This window comes from Amblyomma maculatum, chromosome 2 (assembly GCF_055883805.1).
Source record: "Amblyomma maculatum isolate TAMU_Amacu chromosome 2, ASM5588380v1, whole genome shotgun sequence".
NCBI lineage: Eukaryota > Metazoa > Arthropoda > Arachnida > Ixodida > Ixodidae > Amblyomma > Amblyomma maculatum.
This window is the reverse complement of record NC_139345.1, coordinates 197,935,622-197,961,591: the sequence shown is the minus strand read 5'-3', so window position 1 is coordinate 197,961,591 and position 25,970 is coordinate 197,935,622. Positions and strand designations below refer to the sequence as shown.

Here is a 25,970-nt window from a genome sequence, read left to right as displayed (position 1 = left end):
AGGACATAACTGTATGAAGGGATATAGAAGAGGTCGCACTCTTGCTTTAAGGGTAAGATGCCTGGGGATGATGTAGTACTGTGGAGTGAAGTGCGATATCTGGTAGTGTAGTCTTCGGTAATCACCGAGCATGCGGTTGAACGCAGAGTTGCGTGGACGGCGACGACCAAATGGCCCGGCTAAGGGACACGCTGTTGCCCGAGATGGGCATCCAGTGGCCTCGCACGCGAGGCGATGAGGATCCCCTGCAGAAGCTCGTCGAGCTAAGCGTCCAGTGGCAACTGCCCACGCTGTTCGGGGTGCGCACCGACGACTATGTGCAGCTGTCGCAGCAGCGAAGCCCCGTTTTCGATACGGAGTCCATGAAGTGGTGGCCTCCGCTATTCCGGCTAATGAGGGATCATGGCGAATACCACGGCTACGTGCGTGCGTTCTACGACGCACTTACCAACGACAGTGACCAGGAGGTAAGATTCCCTGCAGGTCGGCCTGAGTTAGAGACAGTCTTTGTCAAACGTTTATTGTCCACGAGTTGAATTCTGTGCCGTGTAGTAGCACTGCTTTAATATTCCTCGAAGTCCTTTCCGTTAGAGGGGGTAGCGCGAAAAAGTTTACCTTCAGGCGATAAGAAATATTCGGAATGCGTTACGAGCCACGCGCGCGGTTCGGAAGGAAGCCCTCTGGACCCTATAAACTAGTGACAAAGACTGTACATGCTGCATGGCATAGCTTTAAGCGAATAAACAGGTGTATGCCTGTTTATTGGGCACCATGCGCACTGCGACTTTTTTTTCACAAACAAGTGTCGTCTGCCGGAAACCCTTTTTTCACCTATACTGTGGGTACCGGCCGAACGCGTGCGATACACTGAGTGGAATCCATGGTCACGATGATCCGCTATTCGACACGGCGATCCATACGTATTGCTTACGAATAAAAACGCAAGGAAACTTCGAATCATTCAGGAGGAAGCAGCAGATATGATACTGTGGGCCCTTTGCGCACCACCACTAGATACAGACAAATCTGGGTCGCGCGAACGTGCCCGCCACGTTCTAGACGGGACGTCCAAATTTATATCAAGACTCTATACTTATTTTTCTTCTTTCGACATCTTGAAAGCTACGTTTTCTTTCTAACAATTCGGCAAGGCCGCAGAACAGGGCGGTACAGGGAGTAGCTGTCAGTGCCGTTCTGTGTTGTCGCCCTGCATCTGTCCTGCTGTTTCTGTGCTTGTACTGAAGTAAAACTGGTTGCTGGGCTTCATGATAGTACGGGAAAACAGTAAGCGCAAAAAAAGACAAACACAAGAGAGGAGACAGGACAAAGCGCTGTCTCCTCTCTTGTTTGTCTTTTTTTGCGCCTACTTTTCTCCCGTACGTCCTGTGGTTGTGTTCCGTACGGTGTCTAACAGTTGTCGACCATGAACCCTGACTGCTCATTGGAGGGTCAAATTCTAAAATTAAAGCTGAGCTACTTTGGTCATCTGATGTGAAGAGAGGAGCCGCAGGAGAAATATTTGATGTTGGGAAAGGTTGAGGGTCACCGGAGAAGGGGTAGGCAGCGAACGCGGTGGGTAAATGGCATCCTGGAGGCGCTGAAAATGAAGTTATGTGATGTTAGGAAGACAGTGAGAGACCGGAAAGCGTGGCGTGATATGGTCTATAGGGTCACGAAGCGTCGGACACGACTGAACGACTGAACTGATATATGGTATATGGAGTTTAATGTCCCGGAAATGGATTCGGCTATGACGGGTGCAAAATAAGCAGAATAAGATGACGCGCATTTGAATAAACATGGTCCAATGCTGTATTCAGTTTCATTTCCTTTCATTTATTTACCCTCAAGGCCCGAGGGCGTTGAAGAGGGGAGTGCTAGTATACAGTGGTTACGTACAAGGTGTTCCAATTCTAATAATACAATGTGAGCGAATGCAGAACAAAACGCTTGTGATCGATGATGGAGGCAGTAGTTCCGGGAAGATGGCTCTTGTCCTTTCCTGTTTGGGGGAGGAAAGGCTCAGCTGCAGTTTAGGTTTAAAGAAAGGAATACCTATTATATGCCAATAATAAACTCATGTCGAAACATAAGAAGGAAGGGGTATAAGATCGCTGCACAGACTGGGATTACGCAGTCTTGGTCAAAAATATACGGCGAAACGTTTTGCTTCTGAGCCCCGTAACGGGGCTCGTTGCGCACCTCTAGTGATCGAAATCTCGTAGATGACAACTCTCCCCCAATATTCTCTAGCTTGCCTGTATCTTCCATTAGAGCTTCCAGAAGCTCCATTACTGGGCTTAGAAGCGAACTCCTAGGGCCGTATATTCTTGGCAAAGGCTGTACATTATTTTCTAAAGTAAGCAAAGACGAGCGTACTTTCGACGGCTAGCAAAGAGATGTAAAATGTAATTTATTCTTCAGAGATTTATAGTAGGGTACCGTTTCCGAAAACCTGCTTGATCCTTTGCTTGATTGCAGTCTAAGGTTGTCCAGATTCTATTAGCGATTACCTTAGTAAATACCATATACGTAACAGACAGTAAGCTGATTGGTCTGTAATTGTTAAGGTCCTTAGCATCCCCTTTCTTACCCCGCCGGGGTGGCGCAGTGGTTATGGCGCTCGACCACTGTTCCCAAGGACGCGGGATCGAATCCCGACCTCGGCGGCCGCTTTTCGGTGGAGGCGAAAAGCAAGGCGCCCGTGTGCTGTGCGATGTCAGTGCACGTTATAGAAACCCAGGTGGTCGAAATTTCTGGAGTCCTCCCCTACGACGTCTTTCATAGTCTGAGTTGCTTTGGGACGTTAATCCCCACAAACCAAACCAAACCAAACCTTTCTTATGAATGAGAATAATGAGCGTTCTTCCATTGTTCCGGTACCGTCAATGACACCAGGCACTGCGTATACAGGGCAGCCAGGTTTTCTGGCGCGATATCCTTCAACAAATCTATAGGTATCTGATCCTCTCCAGCTGCTTTCCCTCTTTTCATAGTTTCTATTGCTTTCTTAACCTCGTCCTTCGTCACTGGTGGAACGTCTGACTCTTTTTCCCTACCACCAATCTCATTACGGTCCAGACTTTGGCTACTGTAGAGATCAGTATAGAACTCCTCAACTACTTTGACTATCTTGTTCATATTCCTGATGACGTTGCCCGCCTTGTCCCTTAGCGCATACATCTGATGTTTGCTATGCCCAATTTCTTGTCACCTCTTTAAGGCTTCCCCCGTTCTTTACAGCATGCTCATTTTCTACATTTATACTTCCTTATAGCAGCCACTTTGCGCTTATTGATTAGCTTTGATGTCTCGACCAATTCTATCTGGTCTGTTCGACTGGAAGCTTTTATACTCCGGCGTATCTTAATCAAATCTTTCGTCTGCTTAGACAGCTTACCGGTATCCTCTCTAACTATCCGATCGCCTGCTTCTACAGCGCACTCAGTAATGAGCGCACTCAGTCATCCGCAGTACCCAGCCTATTATTGCCAGCGATGTTTTATTGCATTGGCACTTGCAAGTGTGGGTCGAGGCCATTAGGTTTGAAGCCAGCCAGACTGGCACGAAAAATAAAATCACCATGACCAAAATTACCAAGCGTGGGTTTTGAACCCACTGTAATGCAAAAAGATGAACTGTGTCAGCCGCTTCAACACAGCGCTACGTGATCGGCGATATGTACCTCTTCGGGTGTTGGATGAATGGTTCTAACTCCTCTCTTTCGCGCGCGCTGCAACATCTGCAACCAATGGAATGCCGCGTGGCACATAATTCCTCAAGTCAAGAACTTCGCGAAACGCAGATGCAGTCGTGCGGAGAAACCGCCGCCAGCGCTTTTCGTGTTTCATGTAGTTTAGCAACGTGTCAGAACAAGTTTTGTCGCCAAACGACAAAGCAACATCAAATAAAACAACGTTCAAGCTGGGAAGTGTTGCTAGTGCTTGATGAATCATGATTTACCGAGCTCAGGTATTTGTGTCTTTGGTTACTTTGCAGCTAAATGTTTAAGGTAATTACCACCCCAGTGCTTTCTGTTTTCGGGCAAAAATCGCTGAACGAGCGAAGGTCTTTTTTTTTCTCGCTAATTCAAGAAATAATTGTTACTACTACTAAACAGAGTAAGTAGCAGCAGGCTTATTTTCAGCTGAGGTGATGAAACACTGAGAATAATCAGAAGAACGCTTTAGTTTCTCTTTGACAGTAGAGCGACAGCGCCTTTCAAGCCACCTTTTCATTCCGCGAATTTGTTCATCACATTATCTAATTCAATAATGTTGTAACATCACGACGGATCCCGAACCCACGTCAGTAAGTCCTACCAACCAAAACGTGTTCACTAGGTGCGGCTCTAACATACGGGGGCGACCGTTCGTCGGGAACGGACTTGTGCATAGAAAAAATGAAAGATTTGTCGTGTCCACTATGTTGCGTGCTCTCTTGGCATGCAGATTTCCTGGACTCCAAGCCCTTTTTTTGTGACAAATATTTCAAAAACATCTATTTTTACCGTCCCCGTTATAGAAGCCTCATCTAGAATTTTGGATTGATTTCTATCCTGTCTCATTTACTTCTCTTTTTTTTAAACTTCTGGTATATTTTCTGACGGCCGCTTGAGGATGGCAACTGGTGCGCCGAGTTTTCAGCACAGCGAACTCGGTCCACTATTTCGTACACCACTCTAACAAGTCAATGTTCATGACTTTGCTAAGATCAAATTAATGGAGTGATGAAACCATCAGGAATTAAAAAAAAAAAGAAGTCATCGAGGACTCACATACTCAGACCGATACTCTTAAATTCACAAAGGTTAGTATTCGAGAAGTTTTCTCCTCTACAGCCAACAAACCTTATCTTGCGGCTTATTCTAAGATTTCGCAACTCGCCAGCGAGTTGCATGCTATGACGAAAACAGTAATTGCAGAATATGCTTAGTCAAGGACAAATCTTTCTAAGGAGGCAGCAGGAGCTTTGGAGAAAATGAAATCAACAAAACCCATTACTTAAAACGCAATGCAATGACTGTTATTTTGGTAAAAAAATAACGACCCTGTCAAGGAGATGAAGCTGGAAAGACATCTTTCCTATATTGATATGTGTTCCAAAATTAACCTTGAAAAAAACCAAAAGTAATTTCTATTTTTGTACGGTAAGCAAAACATTCGCGAAAGTAGTATTCAATGCACTTTCTTGATACTGTGCGCAAATCAAGTTACGAAACGATGGGCCTCATGCTCTCGTGCCTTCATTACTGAGGGATTATTTCGACGACCAGCTACTGAGGCCTCTGGCAGCTTCCCTTATCGCCTCAATGTGAGTAGATGTTGTTGTCGCTAAAACGTATATCTAGTTCTTGAGAACGATAATCTGCCAACTCTGCAGGGCAGAAAGATGTAAGTTAATATTTCGCACTCCTGCCCAATATATCACAAACTATGTTCTCAAAACTTGGACAGGAGCTTATATAGTGCTCGAATTATCAGACGAAATTGTAAGGAATCGAAACATAATTTAGTTTTCCGAGTTCCACACTACTCTTAAAACAACTAAAAAAGAAATTTATGTGCTGACTGGGGACAAAATATGAACACAGAAAAATACTGGACGACGTGCTGCCCCGCCTTCTGTATTGAAATTTTTTTTAGTGCATCCGTAAGGGGGGGGGGGGGGGGGGGCGATAAACTATATTTTATCCGAATCAAGCATGTGTAAATAACCTAAAGGAGATCGCTGCTAGGAGCACCCAATTGCAAGAAAAAAGCTGCGAATTTGCTTGGTATGGGATTGCGTGCATAACGTGTAAAAAGGTGCAAGGCTCGTACGAAGTCGTGTGTTTCACACAACAACAAGGCCGAAAAGCAATTCCTTATCGTGGTTGCAACTGTCCCGACAACGTGACATCTAGTATTAGAATGCATCATAAAACCGCGCAAAAAGACAAGGGACAGAGAAGAAAGCGACGGGACAAAGCGCGGAACTTCAACGCATTCTAATACTAGCCACCAACTAGCCCGTCTCTCACTATTATACTTGTGACATCTAGTGCTGTAAAAAATATGGCATAGATCTTGTGCAGTTTGTTGTGCACTAGGCCGAAATGTTACGAGCTCTCTGCATAGCGCAGACGCATTAGCGTAGGAACGGGCAACAGTGAATCATGCGAGTTACATGCGAGCCAGCTAGGATGGCGCTTCTACTGCAGGGGCTGTGCAAGGCATACTAGAAGTTAAATGTAGGAAGGCTTTAATAAAGTAAAAAAACACCGAGGAAATAAATATATAGGTAATAAAAAGGTTGCAGCGGTGGCGTAACGGTAGAACATCCGCCTCGCATGTAAGAGGACCGGGGCTCAAATCCCGGTGCCCCGCAATTCTCCATCGGATTAAAAAAAAAATCCGCGTGTCGATGGAATTGCATAAATAGGTTTGGGGTGCGACCTGATGCCGGTGAACACCTCCGGCAACGCACCCCCCCACCAGGATGGGAGTTGGCCACCCTGGTGCAGTAAGTGGCCTAAACCTCTCATGATAAGCTCCACAAAACCCCGGCCCTCAGTCACCAGCGGCTGCGAAACAACTCACCACGGCGGCGGTCAGACCTGTGACACAGCAGGGGGGTGCTAAGAATGCCTGGCTCCGCTGGACAGGCCGCCATTGCAAACTGACCCTGGCAACGTTTAATGCTAGAACCCTAGCTAGTGAAGCTAGATTAGCAGTGCTCTTACAGGAACTAGAGGGTATGAACTGGGATGTCATGGGGCTTAGTGAGGCTAGGAGGCCGAATGAGGCATATACTGTACTGAAGGATGGGCATGTACTGTGTTATCGAGGTTTACCAGAGCGGCGACAACTAGGAGTAGGAAAAAGGTTTCCTTGTCAATAAGTATATAGCGGGTATTATAGATGAATTCTATAGTATTAATGAGAGAGTGGCAGGCATCGTAATTAGGCTTAATAGGCGGTATAAACTGAAGGCTGTACAGTCCTATGCACCTACATGTAGTTATGAAGACCAGGCAGTTGAAAGCTTCTAAGAAGATGTAGAATCAGAAATGCGAAATGTAAAGACGCAGTATACTGTACTAATGGGCGACTTCAATGCCAAGGTAGGGAAAAAGCAGGCAGGAGACAAGGCAGTAGGTGACTAGGGCATTGGTACCAGGAATAGCAGGGGGGAGTTACTAGTTGAGTTTGCAGAGCGCAATAACTTACGAATCATGAATACCTTCTTCAGCAAATGGAAGAACCGGAAATGGACATGGAAAAGTCCGAACGGGGAGACTAAAAATGAAATCGACTTCATAATGTGTTCAACCCCCGCCATCATGCAAGATGTACAGTTAATCGGGAAAGTGCGATGCAGTGACCACAGGATGTTGAGGTCCCGAATTAGCCTGAGTCTGAAGAAGGAACGAGACAGATTAGTAAGAAAGAAACCCATCAACGAATCAGCGGTGAGAGGGAGGGCAGAAGAGTTCAGGATCTCGCTGCAGAATAGTTATTCAGCTCTAACCAAGGACGGCGACATTACCCTGGAAGCAAGGAACAATAATTTCAGAGATACCATTACTGAGTGCGCGGTAGAAGTACGCGGTAGGATATTGACAGAGAATACCGGTAAACTGTCTAAGGAGACGAAAAAATCGATTAAGAAACGCCGGAGTATGAAGGCTTCCAATCCAACAGACCGGATCGAATTGGCCGAGATATCAAAGCTAATCAATAAGCGCAAGGTGGCCGATATAAGCAAGTATAACATGGAGAAAATAGCATGCTGTAAAATAGCAAGGCTATAAAACAGATCTATGCGATAAAGGACAAGGCGGGCAACGTCATCACGAATATGGATAAGATAGTCAAAGTAGCCGAGGAGTTCTATACAGATCTCTACAATAGCCAGAGTAGTCAGGACCGTAATGAGATGGGCGGTAGAGAAAAACAGTCAAACGTCCCATCAGTGACGAAGGACGAGGTCAAGAAAGCATTAGAAACAATGAAAAGAGGGGAAATCAGCTGGAGAGGATCAGATAACTACAGATTTGCTCAAGGACGGGGGGGATATCGTGCTAGAAAAACTGGCTGCCCTGTATACGCAGTGCCTGGTGTCATCGACGGTACCGGAACAATGGAAGAACGCTCATTATTCTCATTCATAAGAAAGGGGACTCTAAGGACCTTAAAAATTACAGACAAATCAGCTTACTGTCTGTTACGTATAAGGTATTTACTAAGGTAATCGCTAATTGAATCAGGACAACCTTAGAATTCAATCAAACAAAGGATCAAGCAGGGTTTCGGAAACGATACTCTACTATCGATCATATCCATACCATTAATCAGGTGATAGAAAAATGCTCGGAATATAACCAGCCCTTATACATGGCATTTATTGATTACGAAAAAGCATTTTAACTAGTTGAAACCTCGGTGGTCATGCAGGCATTGCGAAATCAGGGGGTAGACGAGTCGTACGTGAAAGTGCTGGAAGATATATATAGAGGCTGCCAGCAACCATAGTTCTGCATAAAGGAAGTAACAAAATTCCCATAAAGAAAGGTGTTAGGCAAGGAGACACAATCTCCCCAGTACTATTCACAGCTTGCTTAGAGGAAGTATTCAGAGACTTGGAATGGAAGCAGTTAGTGATAAGGGTAGATGGAGAATACCTCAGTAATCTGCTATTTGCTGATGACATTGCCTTGCTAAGCAACTCGGGGGATGAACTGAAAATAATGATTGATGACCTAGACAGGAAAAGTAGAAAGGTAGGCTTGAAAATCAATATGCAGAAGACTAAGGTAATGTTCAACAGCCTCGGGAAGGAACAGTATTTTACATTAGGCAGCGAAGTACTGGAAGTAGTAGGCAAATATGTCGACTTAGGACAGCTAGTAACCGCAGATCCGGACCATGAAAAAGAAATAACAAAAAGAATAAGATTGGGATGGAGCGCATTTGTCAAGCACTCGCAGATTATAACTAGCAGCTAACCGGTATCGCTATAGAGGAAAGTATATAACAGTTGCATCTTACCTGTACTCACCTATGGCGCTGAAACTTGGAGGCTAACCAAGAGTGTTCTGCTTAAGTTGAGGACAACCCAGAGGACTATGGAACGAAAAATGGTAGGGGTAACATTAAGAGATAGGAAACATGCAGAGTGGATCAGAGAAATAACTCAAGTTACCGGCATTCTAGTGGAAATTAAGAAGAAATGAACATGGGCAGGACATGTAGTGCGAAGAGAGGATAACCAATGGTCGCTTAGGGTAACAAACTGGATTCCAAGGGAAGGAAAGCGTAGCAGGGGGCAGCAGAATGTTAGGTGGGCGGATGAGATTAAGAAGTTCGCAGAGGTCAAGTGGATGCAGCTAGCACAGAACCGGGTTAAATGGAGAAATATGGGGGAGGCCTTCGCCCTGCAGTGGGTATAGGCAGGCTGATGATGATGAATAAAAAGGTTATAAGAAGCGAATCATCATGTCTACCCCACAAAATAACTTGACTGTCGCTCGGACATTTGGAGTATGGTGTCAAGGAAAACAGCAAGCTGTAAATAGACTGAGGGTAGAAGCTCCCACACGCACACACAGCTAACAACTTGGGGCTTATTTTATAGCTCTCAATAATTTCAGGAGCAATAAATGAAACAAGAACTGAGAAGGAAACGATGAGCCCCTTTCGCCACTTACTGTCTCCCTGAGTTTCCACGCTATCCAAGATATCTTCTATATATCTTCTATATATATATATATATATATATATATATATATATATATATATATATATATATATATATATATATATATACATATATATATATCACCGCGAAGCCTTCGAAACTGTATTTGTTGTTTTTTAACCGCCACCGGAATGCAGCATTATCAATGTGATTCTATGATGCATAAAAACTGTATTCTCTGTTTGTTAATGCTCGATGTCGCGAGAGGCGCCCTTATCAGTTTCTTTGTTGTGCAAGATGCGCCGAGATCTGTATCGAAGCTCACGGCCACTAGCGTATGTTTCTACAATGTTCCAGGTTGTGCGAGTAACAGTTTGCGACGTTACTTAGAATGTTCTGAGCAATCTTTAAATTCAGGGGTGGCGTGTGCGACAGGCATTCTTTTTTCGGCGATCGAAGAGCACGTTATTTGCTATCGCCGCCACCGAGTTGCATAGTTCTTTTGCAGGCGGAAATGAGGAATATATATATATATATATATATATATATATATATATATATATATATATACTGTCACCAACACACGTAACAAGCAGCACAACAACCGAGCTGGCCCTTTTTAATCAAGCGAAATTCGAGACAGACGAGAATGTCAACGGTGCACAACGGCAGCTAGCCTGGGCCAGTAGTACTTTCGGCGTATCCGTGCCAATGTGCGAGAAAACCCGAGGTGGCCGTAAGAAAGGTCATCCCCAGGCAGCACAAAGCATTGGGCCAATGTTGTAAGTACGACGGCAAGCAGTGGCCCTACATTGGGCCAGCCTAACCAGCATGCTCCCAACATAGGACATGCCAGTCAACACAATGTCCAACAATGGCCCAGTCTAGCCAGTGCTCTCCCAGTGTTGGCGCTGCCAGTAGCCAACACTGGCTAGCTTGGGCCAAGATGTACAGTGAGTACCCGATATTGGCACTGCCGTACATACAGAATGTCTATGTTGGACCGAGATTGCCATTGTTCCTCCAATAATGGTCGCACGGGTTTTAAAACTGGCTATAATGGGCCAAGCTGTCCTGCCTTCCTCCGTCATTGGATTTTCCGTTTTTTAAAACTGGCTACATTGGACCAAGTTGTCCTGTGTTCTTCCGGCATTGGATGTTCCGGTTGTTAAACATGGCTACAATGGACAATGTTATCCTCTGTTCTTCCAGTATTGGATGTTCAGTTTTTTAAAGATGGCTACAATGGACCAAGTTGTCCTGTGTTCCGCCGTCGTTGGCCGTTCCTTTTTTAAAACTGGCTACAATGGACCATGTTGTCCAGTGTTCTTCCGGCGTTGCCCGTTCAGTTTTTAAAACTGGCTACAATGGACCAAGGTGTCCGGTGTTCTTCCGACGTTGACCGTTCCGTTGTTTTAAACTGGCTGTAATGGACCATTGCAATTTGTCTTGTGTTTTTCCAGTATTAGCTATCCCTGTATGAAAACTGCCCACGATGGACCACTTTTTCCCCTGATCTCGCAAATGTCATTGCCATCCTAAAAACGCAGCTTTAATGGGCTGCCGAAGTGAATATTTTCCGTTGACCATTCAATCAAAACAAATTCTCCATTTTTATGGTTGAATACACGTGCGCTGGACGCCAAAGCGCGGCATTTAATTCCGACAACATTTCAGCCGATCGTTCGGACCTCACCAAGTACCACGTACGGGACGACAATTACTATAACGCATTCAAGAACGTACCGCTGCAACTGTCTGGATTCGTCATATGCGGCGCACCTTTGGGGGTCAGCTATATGTGTTTATGGTTTTAGCCTATTGGCATGCATGCAGATTTCGTCGCAGGCGCGTACGTTTGTCGCACAATTATATCTAATGATAGCACGACCGTGCGACCACATTTGTATACCCCAGACCGGCTAGCACTCACGACCCAATATGCCTGTATTGGACGCCGATTACATCCCTGCATCTATACGTAACCTATAGTACAAATCCAGTTGTCAGTGAGAACGCGCATAAAAACAAAATCGTGTCGCCATAGCATGTTCATGTGAAATTAAATTAGTGATTAGAAGGTAGCTTTTTCATTGCCGAGAAGGAAAACGTTGCCTCAAGTTGAAGGAACAAATGACCATTTTCTCAGCGATGTTTTTGTTCTAGTGCTTTTGTATTATCCATAAGGAACTACGCGCAGCATCGTCTGTTTACCTGGAGAAAGGACCGAATACGATGTGTGTACTTTCTAGACACAATCACTGGAAAATGAAAAGCCGGAAGACTCGCGAGGTTACCATTTTAGTTTTGGGCATTCACACGGTGGTAAAAAGAATGAGTTTTTCGTGCAGACTACGAGCATGAAGGCGCCGGTACATTTATATGGCGCACAACATATATATCGCCAATAAACAAAAAAAAATAGTTTTTTCCGCCTATTAGTTTAGAGTTTGACCATTCCAACCATGCTAGGCGGTGGCAAAGGAATAAAAAAAACTGTACAGGAATGAAAATAATGTGCGCTGTCGAGTCATTCGAAAAAACGAATGCAGCCTACAAACACTGTTTTAATGAGGCAGTTTTCCATGCCCTTTCCAATTCTTTCATTCTACTAAAATGATTTGGAATACGTTGCTTGCTCATTGAACGTTATCGTCTTTTTGTGCAATCCGCGTTAAGGTGAAGGTGATTGCGAAAAACATCTGTGTATTGCACTTGCGCAACAAAATTATGCAAGGTGTTTTAATGGTTTTGAAAGCTGAGGTAGTGTAGAATAGGTGGAAAAAGTTTAAACAATGTGAAAACTGTTTTTGTTTTCCTAAAAATTTTCAATGTTCGCTGTTTTCTGTAAATTAGCGCGATCGTATCTCTGTATCCAAATGTCATAAAAATATGAGCTTTAGCTGTTTGCGGATAATTATGCTGAGAACATATCGTGGAATTATTGCTGCTCTACCATGAACCTTTTCTGAAGTAAAGGCCTGCAAATTAGGAAAATTTTCGTTTCCTGGGCCGATGTTGAGAATTTTTATAAAAACATCTACTCATAACCGAAAAGCGAACATTAACTGAATACAAATAAAAACATGTATATATTTAGTCGGATAAATTTCAGCTAGCTAACTTGAGCATAATTTGTATAATCTATAACCAAAGTTGGCCAGAATAGAAGAGAAGCTCGGAACTCCACCTCTTTGACATTATTAATCAGTCATCACGCAACAGTATATAATTAATATTTTGAAGTAAATATAAAAGGTCGAACGACCATCCTTTGTTCGATCATAGGTGGCGAAAGGGAGGGGACGCGCGCATTTGTCGATGCACCAGCTGTATGGATTTACGCAAGAATGTGGATGGTAGATGGGGAGGCTTTCTATTTTTTTAGAAAATGTTTGTCCGTGGTTGGCTTGAAGAAACAATGCGTTTGCGAACACACAAAACAAAACTATTTATTAGAACTCGACTCGAGCGGTGCGCGCTGGCGGCCGCTCATCGGCACGGTCCGAAGTCACGGCTGGCCGGTGCAAGCAGAAGAGGGCCGGGTAAAGTAGGAATGGAATGTTGAGAGGGTCGTTGGTCCTTCGTTCCCACGCGCAGCCCTTGCGAACACAACACCGCGGCGGGAATCACGCGCTGGTTGAGCGGGTCGTTGTTCCCCCTCGCCTACGCGTCTACGTGCAAGACACAACAGACAGCATCCCCAGCTGCGCTGCTGTGCGGCCTCCTCCCGAAGCGTTCATTTCAGAGCTTGTTGGAGACGCTACAAGACTTGTGACAGCTTCTTAAACCTTTCTTTAATTTCTTCCCTCATTTTTTCTTTTTCATTGTGCTGTGCATAATTTTCTCTTGCGCCTATACATGTCCATGTGCTCCGGTTGGTGCTTGCTACATATCAGTGAATAGCTGAGCTGTGAAATGTCGCCAGAGTACGGATTACAGCAACGGCGGGATACCATCGGCATTATCAGACTCAGTGAACGCCGTCATCTTAGACCGTGAGTATATATCTTTGCAGCATGCCATTGCTTCATAATTGGTTCTATATAATCTCCTACCAGTCCCAAATGTTCTCTTTCCTTATTCTCCTCGAAACAACTGCGGGAAAGAATGACTTCAAGAACTAAGCGAATTTTCGTCCGGGTTACATGCAAGCAATAAGTGCGTGGACCTATTTGCTGGCTGCGATATGAATAGCATTTGCGCCGAAAATAGAGGAGCCGTGCGTAACAGGTGTGTATGCCACCAACACGTGACAGAACACTGCAGGCAGCCATTTGCGCAGTTTTTTGACTGTGCAGCGCGCCGCAATCAATTAGTAACCAGATACTATGCGCCCGGCTTTGTACATATATTTTGGACAGCCTCTCTTCTGCGCGCAGGAAGCCATGTTCACACAGTTTTTGGATTTTGTTAAGGGTTAAGGGCAGTTTTTTGTTTTCAGATGTACAGACGAAGTTTTGAAAACTGTTCGTGCCGTCTGTGCAAGCGAATTTTACAGTGGGGCAGACATGTGCGTGATGCCGCTTGATGACTAGGCTATAATTAAGTCATAATGAACCTCCACTTTTATAATGGTTAATATCATATTGAGGAATTGAAAGCCGTGAACAGCGCGTGAGCCCCTATTCAAAATTTTCTTAATCGACGCCCCCCTTCTGAGCACGTGCCTTCAGGTGAGGGCGTTATCAGAAAGCGGCGACAATAGGAGAGCGATTTCGCAGACGCGCTTCGAGGGCGGGGGAAAATAACAATACAAGCAAAAAGGCACATCAGCCGTGTGTGCACTGCGTCCCTGTCACTGCAAAGTAAACAACGTGCACGCGGGACACAATGTACAAAACATTGACGGCCGGTATGAGGCAACCATATCGTCCGAAATATTGCTCGCGAAGCGCTCGATGACGGCGCGCACTTTCAGGCGAAAGGGGACAGGACGTCAGGTCCGCCTGTTCGGCAATTACAGCTCTTTGTACCTCACGTGCCGTACCGTATGCATGAAGTGCACGCCATAGCCATCGTGCAAGAATGTTGAAACCGAAGCAGCGATCCACGTATTCTAATCCTATAAGAAATCATTTGGGAGTAGAAAAGAGCAACTTAATATGATGTGCATGGTTCTTTAATGAACGATATGTATAAATGGACGGTTGAATAGTTACAGTAATGGAGTGTTCCGCTAGAATTGTTTACGGCCGTGACCGCAATAAACATTACTCATATTGCTCTTAGCTTTAAGCTCTGGCATTGATAAGCCTATCTAAAGAACCGACTGGCAGTGACAGGTTGTTTACAGCTGTTGATCAAAAGGTAGGCCATCATGCTATTATTGCAGGCATATTTGCTTCTTTTTGTACCTCTGTTTACTAAAACTTAATTTTGTTCCCCATTCCTAGGGACGCTGCACCTCTTACAACACTCCCTGTTCAGTCGCTTTTATTCAAGTATACAAAAAGGAGGAAATGCGCATGCACTCATAGGATAGCCTGTCTTTCCGTTAACAGCTGCAAATAACACGCCACTGCTCCTCGGTACTTTGGATGAAGTTTTCAATGGGGTTACCTGAGATGCCTAGCAATTGCTGTAATATTTATACCAATCACTGCAGTGAAACAGAAAGGTAACACTGCATCACTTTAACTGCTACATGCACCTATAAACGTGCCTTAATTTAATGCCTATTCTTATAGACGCAGGACCTCTTACTATAGGCTTTGTTCAGTAAGCAACCGTCTTTCATTGCTTCAATTTCTATCTCTCCACCACTTTCTTGTTGCTCTGGGTGTGATCATTTGATTTCATTGTTCAAATCATATTGTTTTATCATGTGTGAATGATTTAGCCTGCACATACATGCTTTCATTTTTTTAGATGCGCATCGGGAGCGTTTTCTACGTAGAAGTGGATCGATTGAGTTGTATCACTGGTGCGAAAACCGACAACCCCCAGAAGATATGTGTCCTGTGGTTGGAAGGGCAATAAAGAAGAAGAAAATCAGCGGAAAAGCCTGCCTAAAAAAAAGGTAGCACTGCATCACTGTAACTGCTGCATGCACCTTTAAATATGCCTTATTTTTATTGCCTATTCTTATAGACGGTGGACCTCTTGCTATTGGCTTTTTGCAGAAAGCAACCGCCTTTCATTGCTTCAATTCCTATCTCTCCATCACTTTTTTGTTACTTCGAGTGTGATCCTTTGATTTTATTGTTCAAATCATATTATTAAATCGCCGGTGAATGATTTCGCCTACACATACATGCTTTCATTTTTTTTAGGTGCGCATCGAGAGTGTTTTCTACGTATAAATGGATCGATTAAGTTGTATCACTGGTGCGAAAACCAACAGTTCGGTACCCCCAGAAGATTTGTGTCTTGTGGGTGACAGGGGTATAAAGAAGAGGATAATCAGTGGAAAAGCCTGCCTAAAAACTTACAAAGATGGCGCAAAAGCAAAATGCTGATCAGGGTTAGAGTCTGATTACTTCTGTTATCCCATTTCACTTGCTAGGTGATGTGACATATATGAAGCACCTTAGTATAATTTGTGGTATACTCACTGAAAATTGTGTACACATTAACTTTTTTCTCGTTCAATTATTTTGAGTGACGCACGAATTGGAATAAAACGAAGTCATCCACACGTCTAATGCCCATAGACATTAGATGCGTGGATGAGCTCATTAATTGTGTTCCTATGTGAGCATGCAATAGTTTGTCGAATATATTAATATGTTAAAAGTTGATTTTTTTACTGTTAACCGGAGTAATACATATGCTCCATATCATAGCATTATTCGCCTGTAGTTTGTATCTGCTCTTTCCTAAATTGTATTCTACAAAGTATACGTGTGTCATCTCGTACGTCTATTTAACTAGCGAACAATTTGCAATCGAATCCCTTTTGTGATGTTTCAGCTACAAATAATGTATGGCAGTTGTGACAATATAGGTAGCTTTAGGTATAACATATAGCGCGGAAATCTTTAATATATGCGCTGATATTTTTATTCACCGCATTGGCTAAACCAGCCTGTTGAAGAGACGAAATGAAAACAAATATGGATGTCTTCGGACAGGAACAGTAATCGTGGTGCCATGACCATTTTTTTAATTAAATTTTCATATGTCGTGGGCTAATGTCTCGACACAAAGGAATGACCCTTAGGTTTGCCAGATGCGGCGTAGTATTCTCGAAAAAAAAAAAAAAAACGCCTATCACTAAAGCTGGAAAACGCCGTTTTTGTCGTTTCAAAAAGTTGCACGTTTGGAGGCCGGCTGGTTGCGTAAAATTTTGTCATCCACTGTTTTTTACTCACCGCATTTGGGTAACGTTTACTTGTATAAGAAGTATTAAAAGTGTGTTTCATTGGTGCAGTTGATTTAGTAAAAAATCGCAAACTTTGCTTCAAGAACAACGCGCTACAAAAATGTTAATGTTCAACCTTACATACTGGCGTGACGCATTGCGTTGTTTGCACTAAAATATTCTGTGTTTATTACTCAGGTCATATTGTTAATTTAAGGCAGAATTTGGAGCTCTAAGCTGCTATGTGTGTTCTCTGTAGCGCCACCAAAAGTATTATGCTGGAAAGCGATTTGCTTAAGATTGTAATTATAAAAATTACACATTGAAAAATCATCTTCAAAAATATAGTATTGTTAGTGGTGGGCAAAGATGACAAATGCAATAATATATTAATAACCTAGATTGAATACTATTGCACCTAGCAATAAAAAAGAATGCAGGACAGAGAAAAAGTTCAGCCTTCACTTGCGTTCTGCCATGAAATTGACAGAAATAGTGAATTAATACCATTTTAAGCTATATTAAGTATTTGTCCCAGAAGCAGAAAAACGGTGTTAAGCGCTGACAATGTTTTAAATTTTACTTAGGGTAAAATGTAACTAAATTAAGCAAATACTAAATTGAAGTTTTGATGCCTATTCCATAAGGGGGAGCCATATAAGCACATCTATAGAACAAAAACAAGCATTTGTATATTTCTAATATTACATTTTGCAGAATTAAATATATTTACTGACTCAAATTAACAAAGTACTTTGCATTGTTTCCACAGATTTTGATAAAAATTGATGTTGCGGCCGTTTCTTCAATTCTAATCAGTTTTCCTTATTTTACCATTTTCTTACTTTTGTCCAATTTCAAAATAATATGCAGATACACACACAAATCTAGAGCTTCAAATTTTTTCAGAAATAAAGAATGGAACCTAGATAATGTAGAAAAATAGTTTCTGTGCCAAGATATTATTGGATCTTGCAAGAATGCAGGCTGAGTTTGGCCATTATCAGCACAAGCACTCGGTTTAATATTTAATGTTATATTTTTAAACAGTATAACGCAACACTTTTTAGTCCGTGATATTTTTGAGGTACTGAAGATTTTTGAGAGGGATTTGAATGAAAATCGAAGATGATCTTTTTTTAATTGCAGCAAATTTGCCCTTTACTGCTGTTTTCGAATTCTGAGCAATTTTGATGCGTTGTGGAGAACACACCTAGTGGTCTGGAGCTCCAGATACTGCCTGGAATTAAGAACATGCGTCAGGAAGTGAAAACATATTTAGTGCAACCAACCTAATGCATCATATGCCAGTACATAAGGTTAAAAATGAATATATTTGCAGCGTATTGCTCCTGAAGAAAAGTTTGCGATTTTTTAATAACACAACTGCAAAAACAAAATAGGTTTCTAATAGTGTTTGTAAATATAAAACCTGAATATATTTAGTGAGTAAAAAAGAGCAGATGACAAAATCATGGCATCCAAACTTGCAACATTTTGAAATGGCAAAAACAGCGTTTTCTACCTCTAGAGATATACCATACAATTGTTTTTTTTTCGAGGAAACTACGCGTATCTTGAAAAACTAAGGTTAATTATTTTGTGCCTAGATACTTGCCCACCACATATAAGAATTTCATTGGAAACGAAAGATGGCCATGGGACCTCGATTATGTTTCTTATCTAAGGCACCCATAATACGCTGTGAGAAAGCCAATATCAAGGGCTTTTTTTAATATTCCATATTTCGAACGGTTGTGCCATCTAAGAAAATTAGAAAGCTAGGCACACCTTAGGTGTAGCCAGCCCTCACTTTCTGTTACAGCTGCATTTGCTAAGCTGAATTAATGCGTTGATTACTTTATTTTAGCCACGAATATAGCGCTATTACGTGTCAATTTTAAAGAAAGGCCGCAGTGACGCGATTCCTGTAGAATTTGTAAGTGAAATCTGTAAACCTTACAAATCTACCCATATATATATGATCTCTTGCAGGTTTTATTCAAGCTACATTACACCTCCTGCGCCCCATAGCTTGAGCCAAGGGTTATAAATAAACCATTAGAAACAGACGATGGAAACCGGTGGTGCATTGCTGGCAGCCACTTAGGACAGCGCAGAAAATTTTTATTTTGTACGTGGGGAAGTGAGGTTATTCGCTTCAAGTACTAAATATTCACTTTAGACAATAAATAGGACTTACAAAGTCGGTGAGCACGTTCGGAAACCCCTGTTTCAATATTTGCGGTTAGAAACCTCATGTGTACCTTTTTTTCCAGCTGTAGATAAATTCCGGGTTATGTAGATACCGAAACCGTTACCAGCCCATTCGCGCACCTCAACTGTGCTGCTCACAACATGATTTTGAGCGGACAAAACAACCTGCCGCTAAGATTGCTAGCCCCATGCATGAGTAAGGGTGATATGCTGGCGATGGTTGCTTCGCGTCGGCCCTTTGGCGCACATGAAGGCTCGAGTTACAATGAGCGCTCCGAACTTTGCAATGCGGACAATGACTACAAAGCGGTAAGGATATAAATGAGTTTAACAGTATTTTTCAGCTGTAAAATACAAATACAGTCTTGTTGGACGATGTGCTGGCGCGGACGAAGAAACCATAGGCAACTTGTAGGTCTAACGCTACACAGGGCTGTCGAGCCAAGCCAAGTCCTCAATTGTATTGTCCGGGAATCAGATTTCTGTATTTTCGTGGTTTCCTATTGTATCTGGCGTTCAAAATGCAGACGTGAGGGTTCTTTATCACAAATAATCAAACGTGGATTGTGCCGGTACTCTTCAAAGTAGCAACACCATTTATTGTGTAAGTCATTAATCAGTAATTTAGGTAAATAATGTCAATAAGGATTCCAAACAAAACCTTTTCTGTGGCGCTCAAGGTAGCTTCCAGCAATATATATCTGGTTTCCTTTGCCTGGCTCCGAAATGTTTTTTTTATCCCTTGGATCAAATTTGCTTGGACAAGCAGTATATGTGTAAAAATGATGCACCTGTGAGCTACCCGTTTAAGTGAGCTCCCGTTTAAGTGAACTACCCACAAAACCAGTCAAAAGCGTATATCAGCTAACCAGCGGCCAGTGCAGCAGTCGTGGGCTTAGATCGCTTGTGTATATTATATCTAGCCATTTAAAAAAAATGAAAATGGTCGCCGAACATTCTTTTGGTAACGATTATTAGTATAAACTGTTTGCACATCGCAGAAAGCGTAGTAGCGGCAAAAAACTAGCGCGCCAGTCATATGCGGAGACAGCCGATAATCAAGCACTAATTCCTAGTGTGGGATGAAACACTGGCTGTCTCAGCCGTATTGCTGTGGAGGCGATCAAAATGCAACAGGGCGCATGCTATGCAATGTATGTGCGTCTTTCATCCTAATAAACCCAAGGCAGCTGAAACTAGTCTGGAACTCATCAGTATAGTGTTTCTCATTGACCATAAATTTCGGTACATGAATCCTGGAATTTTCTACATCTTCCTAAAATAATGCGCGCGATTTTATATGCCTCGTAATAGTGTTGTAAATTTTGTTTCCTCATTGTTTTTGTGCAGGTGCCATTTGCGAAAAAGTTGGGGTGGACGATTTGGAGGCACACGCATTTATTCGCAGGTGGCTGCCTGGTTCCTGTGACAGGGGGGGGGGGTGGAAGAAAAAGGCGTTATGCTGAAACCTCCCCTGGCGAACCAGGCATGCCACCTGTGAATGCAATTGCAGGGTCAGCCCCCTCACTACGCCTATGAGTGTGCCCTCCAGCTCCCTGGCCCCTTCCACTTCCCGAGAGCCCGCCCTGCCCTGACCAACCCTGCCACTGCCCCGCTAACTGCTGCTGTGTGTGCCCTCAGCGCTGGCTAGTAACAACTGCCGTCTATAGTAACAATTGCAATAAATATTATCTTTTTGTGAACCATGCCCTTGTTTTGTGAATATCTACTGGTTGCTCATGAGCAACAATTTGAATTTATATGGCCACTCCTATTTGATAAGGCCATTATTGTCCCAGCAAGTTCGATGTGCTGTCACGAATATGGCTAGAATGAAAAAGGCCGCATTTTATGGCCTGCACAGGCAGTGCCACAAAATGTGTAATCTTGACATCATCAATGGCACATGAATGGAGTAGCCGGTGTACCCATAAACCATTGGATTAATATTGGTATCGACAATATGCGGCATGAATGGAGTAGCCAGTGCACCTGCAATGGCTAACCATTGGTATGATATGGCATTGACAATGGGCCATCAATGGAATAGCTGGTATTAAACAAATATTGGTAATACAATGATGGTATAATGCTGGACAGTATTGGCAAGAAGCATGGTGCATGAATGGAAAGTCTAATATTGTGCCTACATTGGTGGCTCCAGCTTGGTTGAACACTGGACCAATCTTGGAACGAAAGATGGGCCAAGAATGGAGAATGTGGTAGAATGCCCAAATGCCAATATCAGTCCAATATTGATGCCATTCTTTTCCAGTGATGAACCATTGTTGGACCAATGCTGGTGTGCTGCTTGGGTCGTGGCACGCACGAAGAACTTCGTTATGTAGCGTTGTGGGTACTACAAGCAGATAAGCAGCTTCTGCTGGACCGTAGTTCCTCTTGTAGAGCACACAATCGCGCAGGCAAAATGACTACAGTCCGCTCCTGAAGAGCTGAGGAGGAGATGACATGGTTCCTTCGAGGTATTCAATGAGGGACAAAAGTTCAGTCAGCCCGCTGCTTTCGGGATAAGGTGGACGTCGCAATAACACCGAGGAAAGCGGAATCGTCGTTGGAGCCGTCCGCATGGCAGGGAGTAGGGGCAAGGGACAGACAGTCAGCATCATTGTGTTTCTTGCCAGACTTGTGCACGATTGTAACGTCAAATTCTTGCAACCGAAGGCTCCATAGAGCAAGCCGACCCGATGGATCTTTCAGGTTTGCCAGCCAACACAGAGAGTGATGGTCGCTCACGACATGAAACGGACGACCGTACAAGTACGGACGAAATTTCATGACTGCCCACACAACAGCGAGGCACTCTTTTTCGGTAGTTAAATAATTAACTTCAGAACGGGACAAAGTGCGACTGGCGTAAGCAATGACACGTTCTGCACCATCCTGCCACTGAACAAGAACCGCACCGAGGCCAACGTTACTGGCATCCGTGTGCAGTTCCGTGTCGGCCTCTTCGTCGAAGTGGCCAAGTATTGGCGTACATTGGAGACGGGACATGGGTTCCGTGAAAGCGTTTTCCTGGCCGGGGCCCCAAAAGAACGGCTCGGCGTCTTTTGTGAGGCGGGTCGGAGGCTCAGCGATCTTGGAGAAATTGTTAACAAAGCGACGATAGTACGCACAGAGGCCGACAAATAGACGCAAGCTTCGTTTATCCGCTGGTTTGGGGAATGAAGAGACAGCGGCCGTCTTCTCTGAGTCTGGGCTAACACCTCGAGCGCTGACAATGTGGTCAAGAAATTTCAGCTCGTTAGAAGCAAAGTGGCATTTTTCGGGTTTTAGAGAGAGGCCGGCAGATCGGATCGCCTCGAAGACAGCGCGCAAACGTTTCAGGTGCTCATCGAACGTGTCCGAGAAAAACACGTCGTCGAGATATACTAGGCATGACTGCCACTTCAGACCAGAGAGTAGTGTCCATCATTCGTTGAAATGTGGCAGGGGCCGACCACAGGCCAAACGGGAGCACTCTAAACTCACACAAACTGTCCGGCGGAATAAAAGCGGTCTTCTCACGGTCTCGCTCGTCAACCTTTATTTTCCAATATCCACTGCGGAGGTCAAGGGACGAAATGTAAGTGGCATGGCGAAGGCGATCGAGGGAATCGTCTATGCGTGGCAGGGGGTACACATCTTTTTTCATGACGTTGTTGAGGCGCCTGTAATCCACGCAGAAACTCAAGGTTCCATCCTTCTTCGCAACGAGGACAGCAGGCGAAGACCAGGGGCTTGTGGACGGTTGAATAATGTCGTCCTGGAGCATTTCTGTTCCTTGGCGGCGGATGGTATCACGTTCTTTTGAAGACACCCGGTAAGGACGCTGACATAGTGGACGTTGGTCATCGGCAACTATAATTCGGTGCTTCGTTAGTGGCGTCTGTCGGACCTTGGAGGTTGATGCAAAACAATCGTGGAACGAATTGACCAGATTCTCTATGCAGCGTTTCTCACTGCGCAAGAGGTGCGGGTTCACATCAGTCTGAATGGCTGTAGGCGTCGCATTGTCGAGGTCTGATGTGTTGTATAAAGCGTACTATCCTGTACATTCTCCAAGTTCTTCAAAATAGGCGACGTCGTGTTCGCTGTCAAATGTTGGGGTTCACATGTGAAGTTTGTCACTAGCACTTCGGCTTGGCCACGGACAAGTTCGACAAGGCCCCCAGCTACACAAACTTGTCGAGTTAGATGCATTGAAATGTTAGCTTCAGCAATGTCACGCGTGCCGGTGCTGTGATCACATTCGACTGTGACGAACTTGCTCGCATGCGGAGGGATCGTCATGTGGTCGTCACAGACTCGCAACATCGTTTTCCAGAAGTCCGTGTTGCTATCAACGGCTAGCTTGGTTGAAAACGATACCATGAGCTGCTCCCGAAGGTCTATAACAGCACCATACTCTTGAAGAAAATCCATGCCGAGAATCAGATCTTTGCAGCACTCTTGTAATACGGCAAATGTACCAGTGAATTAAAACCTCAGATCTCTATGCGACTAGTGCACATGCCAATCGGCGTCATTACATGACCACCGGCGGTACGCATCATTGGCCTAGACCAAGGCGTCAGAACCTTACGGAGTACCGTTGCTAGCTGGCTGCTCATGACGGAGAAATCGGCGCCGGTATCCACAAGTGCGGTCACATCACAACTGTCGGCAATTACAAAACTCTCCCCGGAAACAATGCGTTCGCAACACGTCGGTAAGTTCATCGGATCGGGTCGTTGCCGCTCCGGACGTCGCGTCAAATCGTCGGGTGGAGGCCGTTTAATCTGAGACGTAGCGGCGGCCCACCCCCGGAGGTCGTCGTGTTTAGTTTTCCCGGTTAGGGGACGTGCCTCTGAATTTCCCAGAGGAGGAGTACCGACTGGGCGAAGCAAAACGCCTCGGAGATGTCGATCGCGACCGCCGTTGTGGGGACATTGGCTGCATCTCGTTAGCAGCCAAGTATTCCTCAATCTCCTGTGGTCTTTCTCCATAGCGGGGTCGAGGCGCGTTTGGTGGAAATCCTCTCAAGCCTATTTTCCGGTATGGGCAATTGCGAAGAATGTGACCAGGTTCGCCGCAGTGATAACAGAGCGGCCGTCTGTTGGGCGTGCGCCACAAATGTGCCTTGCTGATAGCGGGACGCTGGTATTGCTGCGGCTCGATGGGGCGCAGATCTTGTTGCTGCTCGACGGGGCGCATGTAGCGAGGTGGTGGTCTGACAACGGGACAGAATGGATCTGGCGCGGGGGCAGGTCGACGTAAGACGTCACTATAAGTCATGACGCATGGCTCCGGTTGTGGTGCTGGTGGTGGTGGTGGCTGCACCGCTCGCCGAATTTCATCACGGATGACGTCCACGGTAGAATAATTCTTTGCAGAGGGAGCATTCAAGTTGAGGTTTTGCAGCTCTTCGCGGACAATGCTCCTCACAAACTCCCGCAATGCTTCATCCCTGGCTGCTGGCACAGGCGCAGCAGGGTGTGGCCGCTACGCTTGCCTGGCGGCCGTGTTGGGTACTTCGTTCCTGCAGGAAACGTTCCATGCTGGTAGCTTTTAATGAGGCCAGCGAACAACTGCTCCTTCACCCCGCGCATGAGGTGCCGTACCTTCGTTGCCTCAGGCATGGTAGGGTCGGCCCGATTGAAAAGCCGCGTCAGGTCCTCGACAAACATGGCCACACTCTCAATTGACTGTTGAGACCTTGAGCGAATTGCAATCTCAGCGTTTTCTTTGCGCGCACTCGAGCTGAATGTTGTAAGCAACCCACGGCGAAAGGCTGCCCAGTTGACAAAGGACGCCTCATGTTTCTCAAACCACGTCTTGGCCGAGTCTTGCAGCGCGAAGTACACATTCAATACATTCCGCTCGTCGTCCCATTGCTTAAATGCAGCCACACGGTCAAAACTGGCCAACCAGTCTTCCACATCCTCTAACCGGTCACCATGAAATGATGGCGGTGATCGCGGTGCGAGAAGGACGAACGGTGGGGCGTTGCTGGAAGGCTGACTTGTCTGGCTGCTCGTCGTGGATGTCATGGTTCGTAGTGGGGTGGACAGCGGTTCAAACTTAGGTTGTAGGCCTCAAAGGCGACGGCTGGCTTTATGGACAGGCGTCGCGTCCACGCGTTCATGAGCAGCGTCACTGACGTCTTCGGGGGCAACATACATGGGATCTTATCCTGCACAATCCACCAAATGTCACCAACACACCTAGCAAGCAGCACAACCACAGAGCTGGCCCTTTTTAATCAAGCGAAATTCGAGAGAGACGAGGATGACGCTTAGCCACGTGCCCAAGACATTCGGTCACTTGGTGGCGCCAGAAGAAGGTCAGCGGTGTGGCAGTATACATATATATATATATATATATATATATATATATATATATATATATATATATATATATATAGCGACCGGGCAAGCGATTCTCGTCCTCGAGAAAATTAGGTAGATCGAAGATGGCAGCGCTTCATGCGAGCCAAATGAACAACTCGTGTCTTGCGGGGTTGGCGGTTATTCGTCGTGACTTTGGCGATAACGTAATTCACGTCATTCAGTTGGTCCAACAGATGAAGAGGCCATCGTACTTGCAAAGAAATTTCTCATATTTATTTATTTTATTTAGAACATATTGCAGTCAATATAGACCAAGCAGGAGGGCAATACAGGACAAAAAATGCATTTCAGCGCCACCATCGGCAAGCAAAAATATAAAACGAACAGGGTACAGTGCAAACATATGATGGTAAAAAAATTGAATCAGCAAATAG

General features: G+C 44.6%; 1 protein-coding gene and 1 long non-coding RNA gene across 2 annotated transcripts in view; both read left to right on the top strand.

The window, feature by feature from the left end:
- Positions 1–203: 203 nt before the first annotated feature.
- The window catches only part of LOC146200875 (endothelin-converting enzyme 1-like), a 182,286-nt gene continuing 156,519 nt past the window's right edge, over positions 204–25,970 (top strand). The window contains exon 1 of the mRNA XM_084592984.1: positions 204–467. Within this exon, the coding sequence (XP_084449110.1) occupies positions 204–467 (264 nt within the window). The remainder of the gene's footprint in view (positions 468–25,970) is intronic.
- Positions 13,524–20,907, top strand: LOC146200877 (uncharacterized). The gene is made up of 3 exons (XR_014704855.1): positions 13,524–13,679; positions 15,553–15,703; positions 20,555–20,907. It is a non-coding gene; the product is annotated as an uncharacterized LOC146200877 (long non-coding RNA).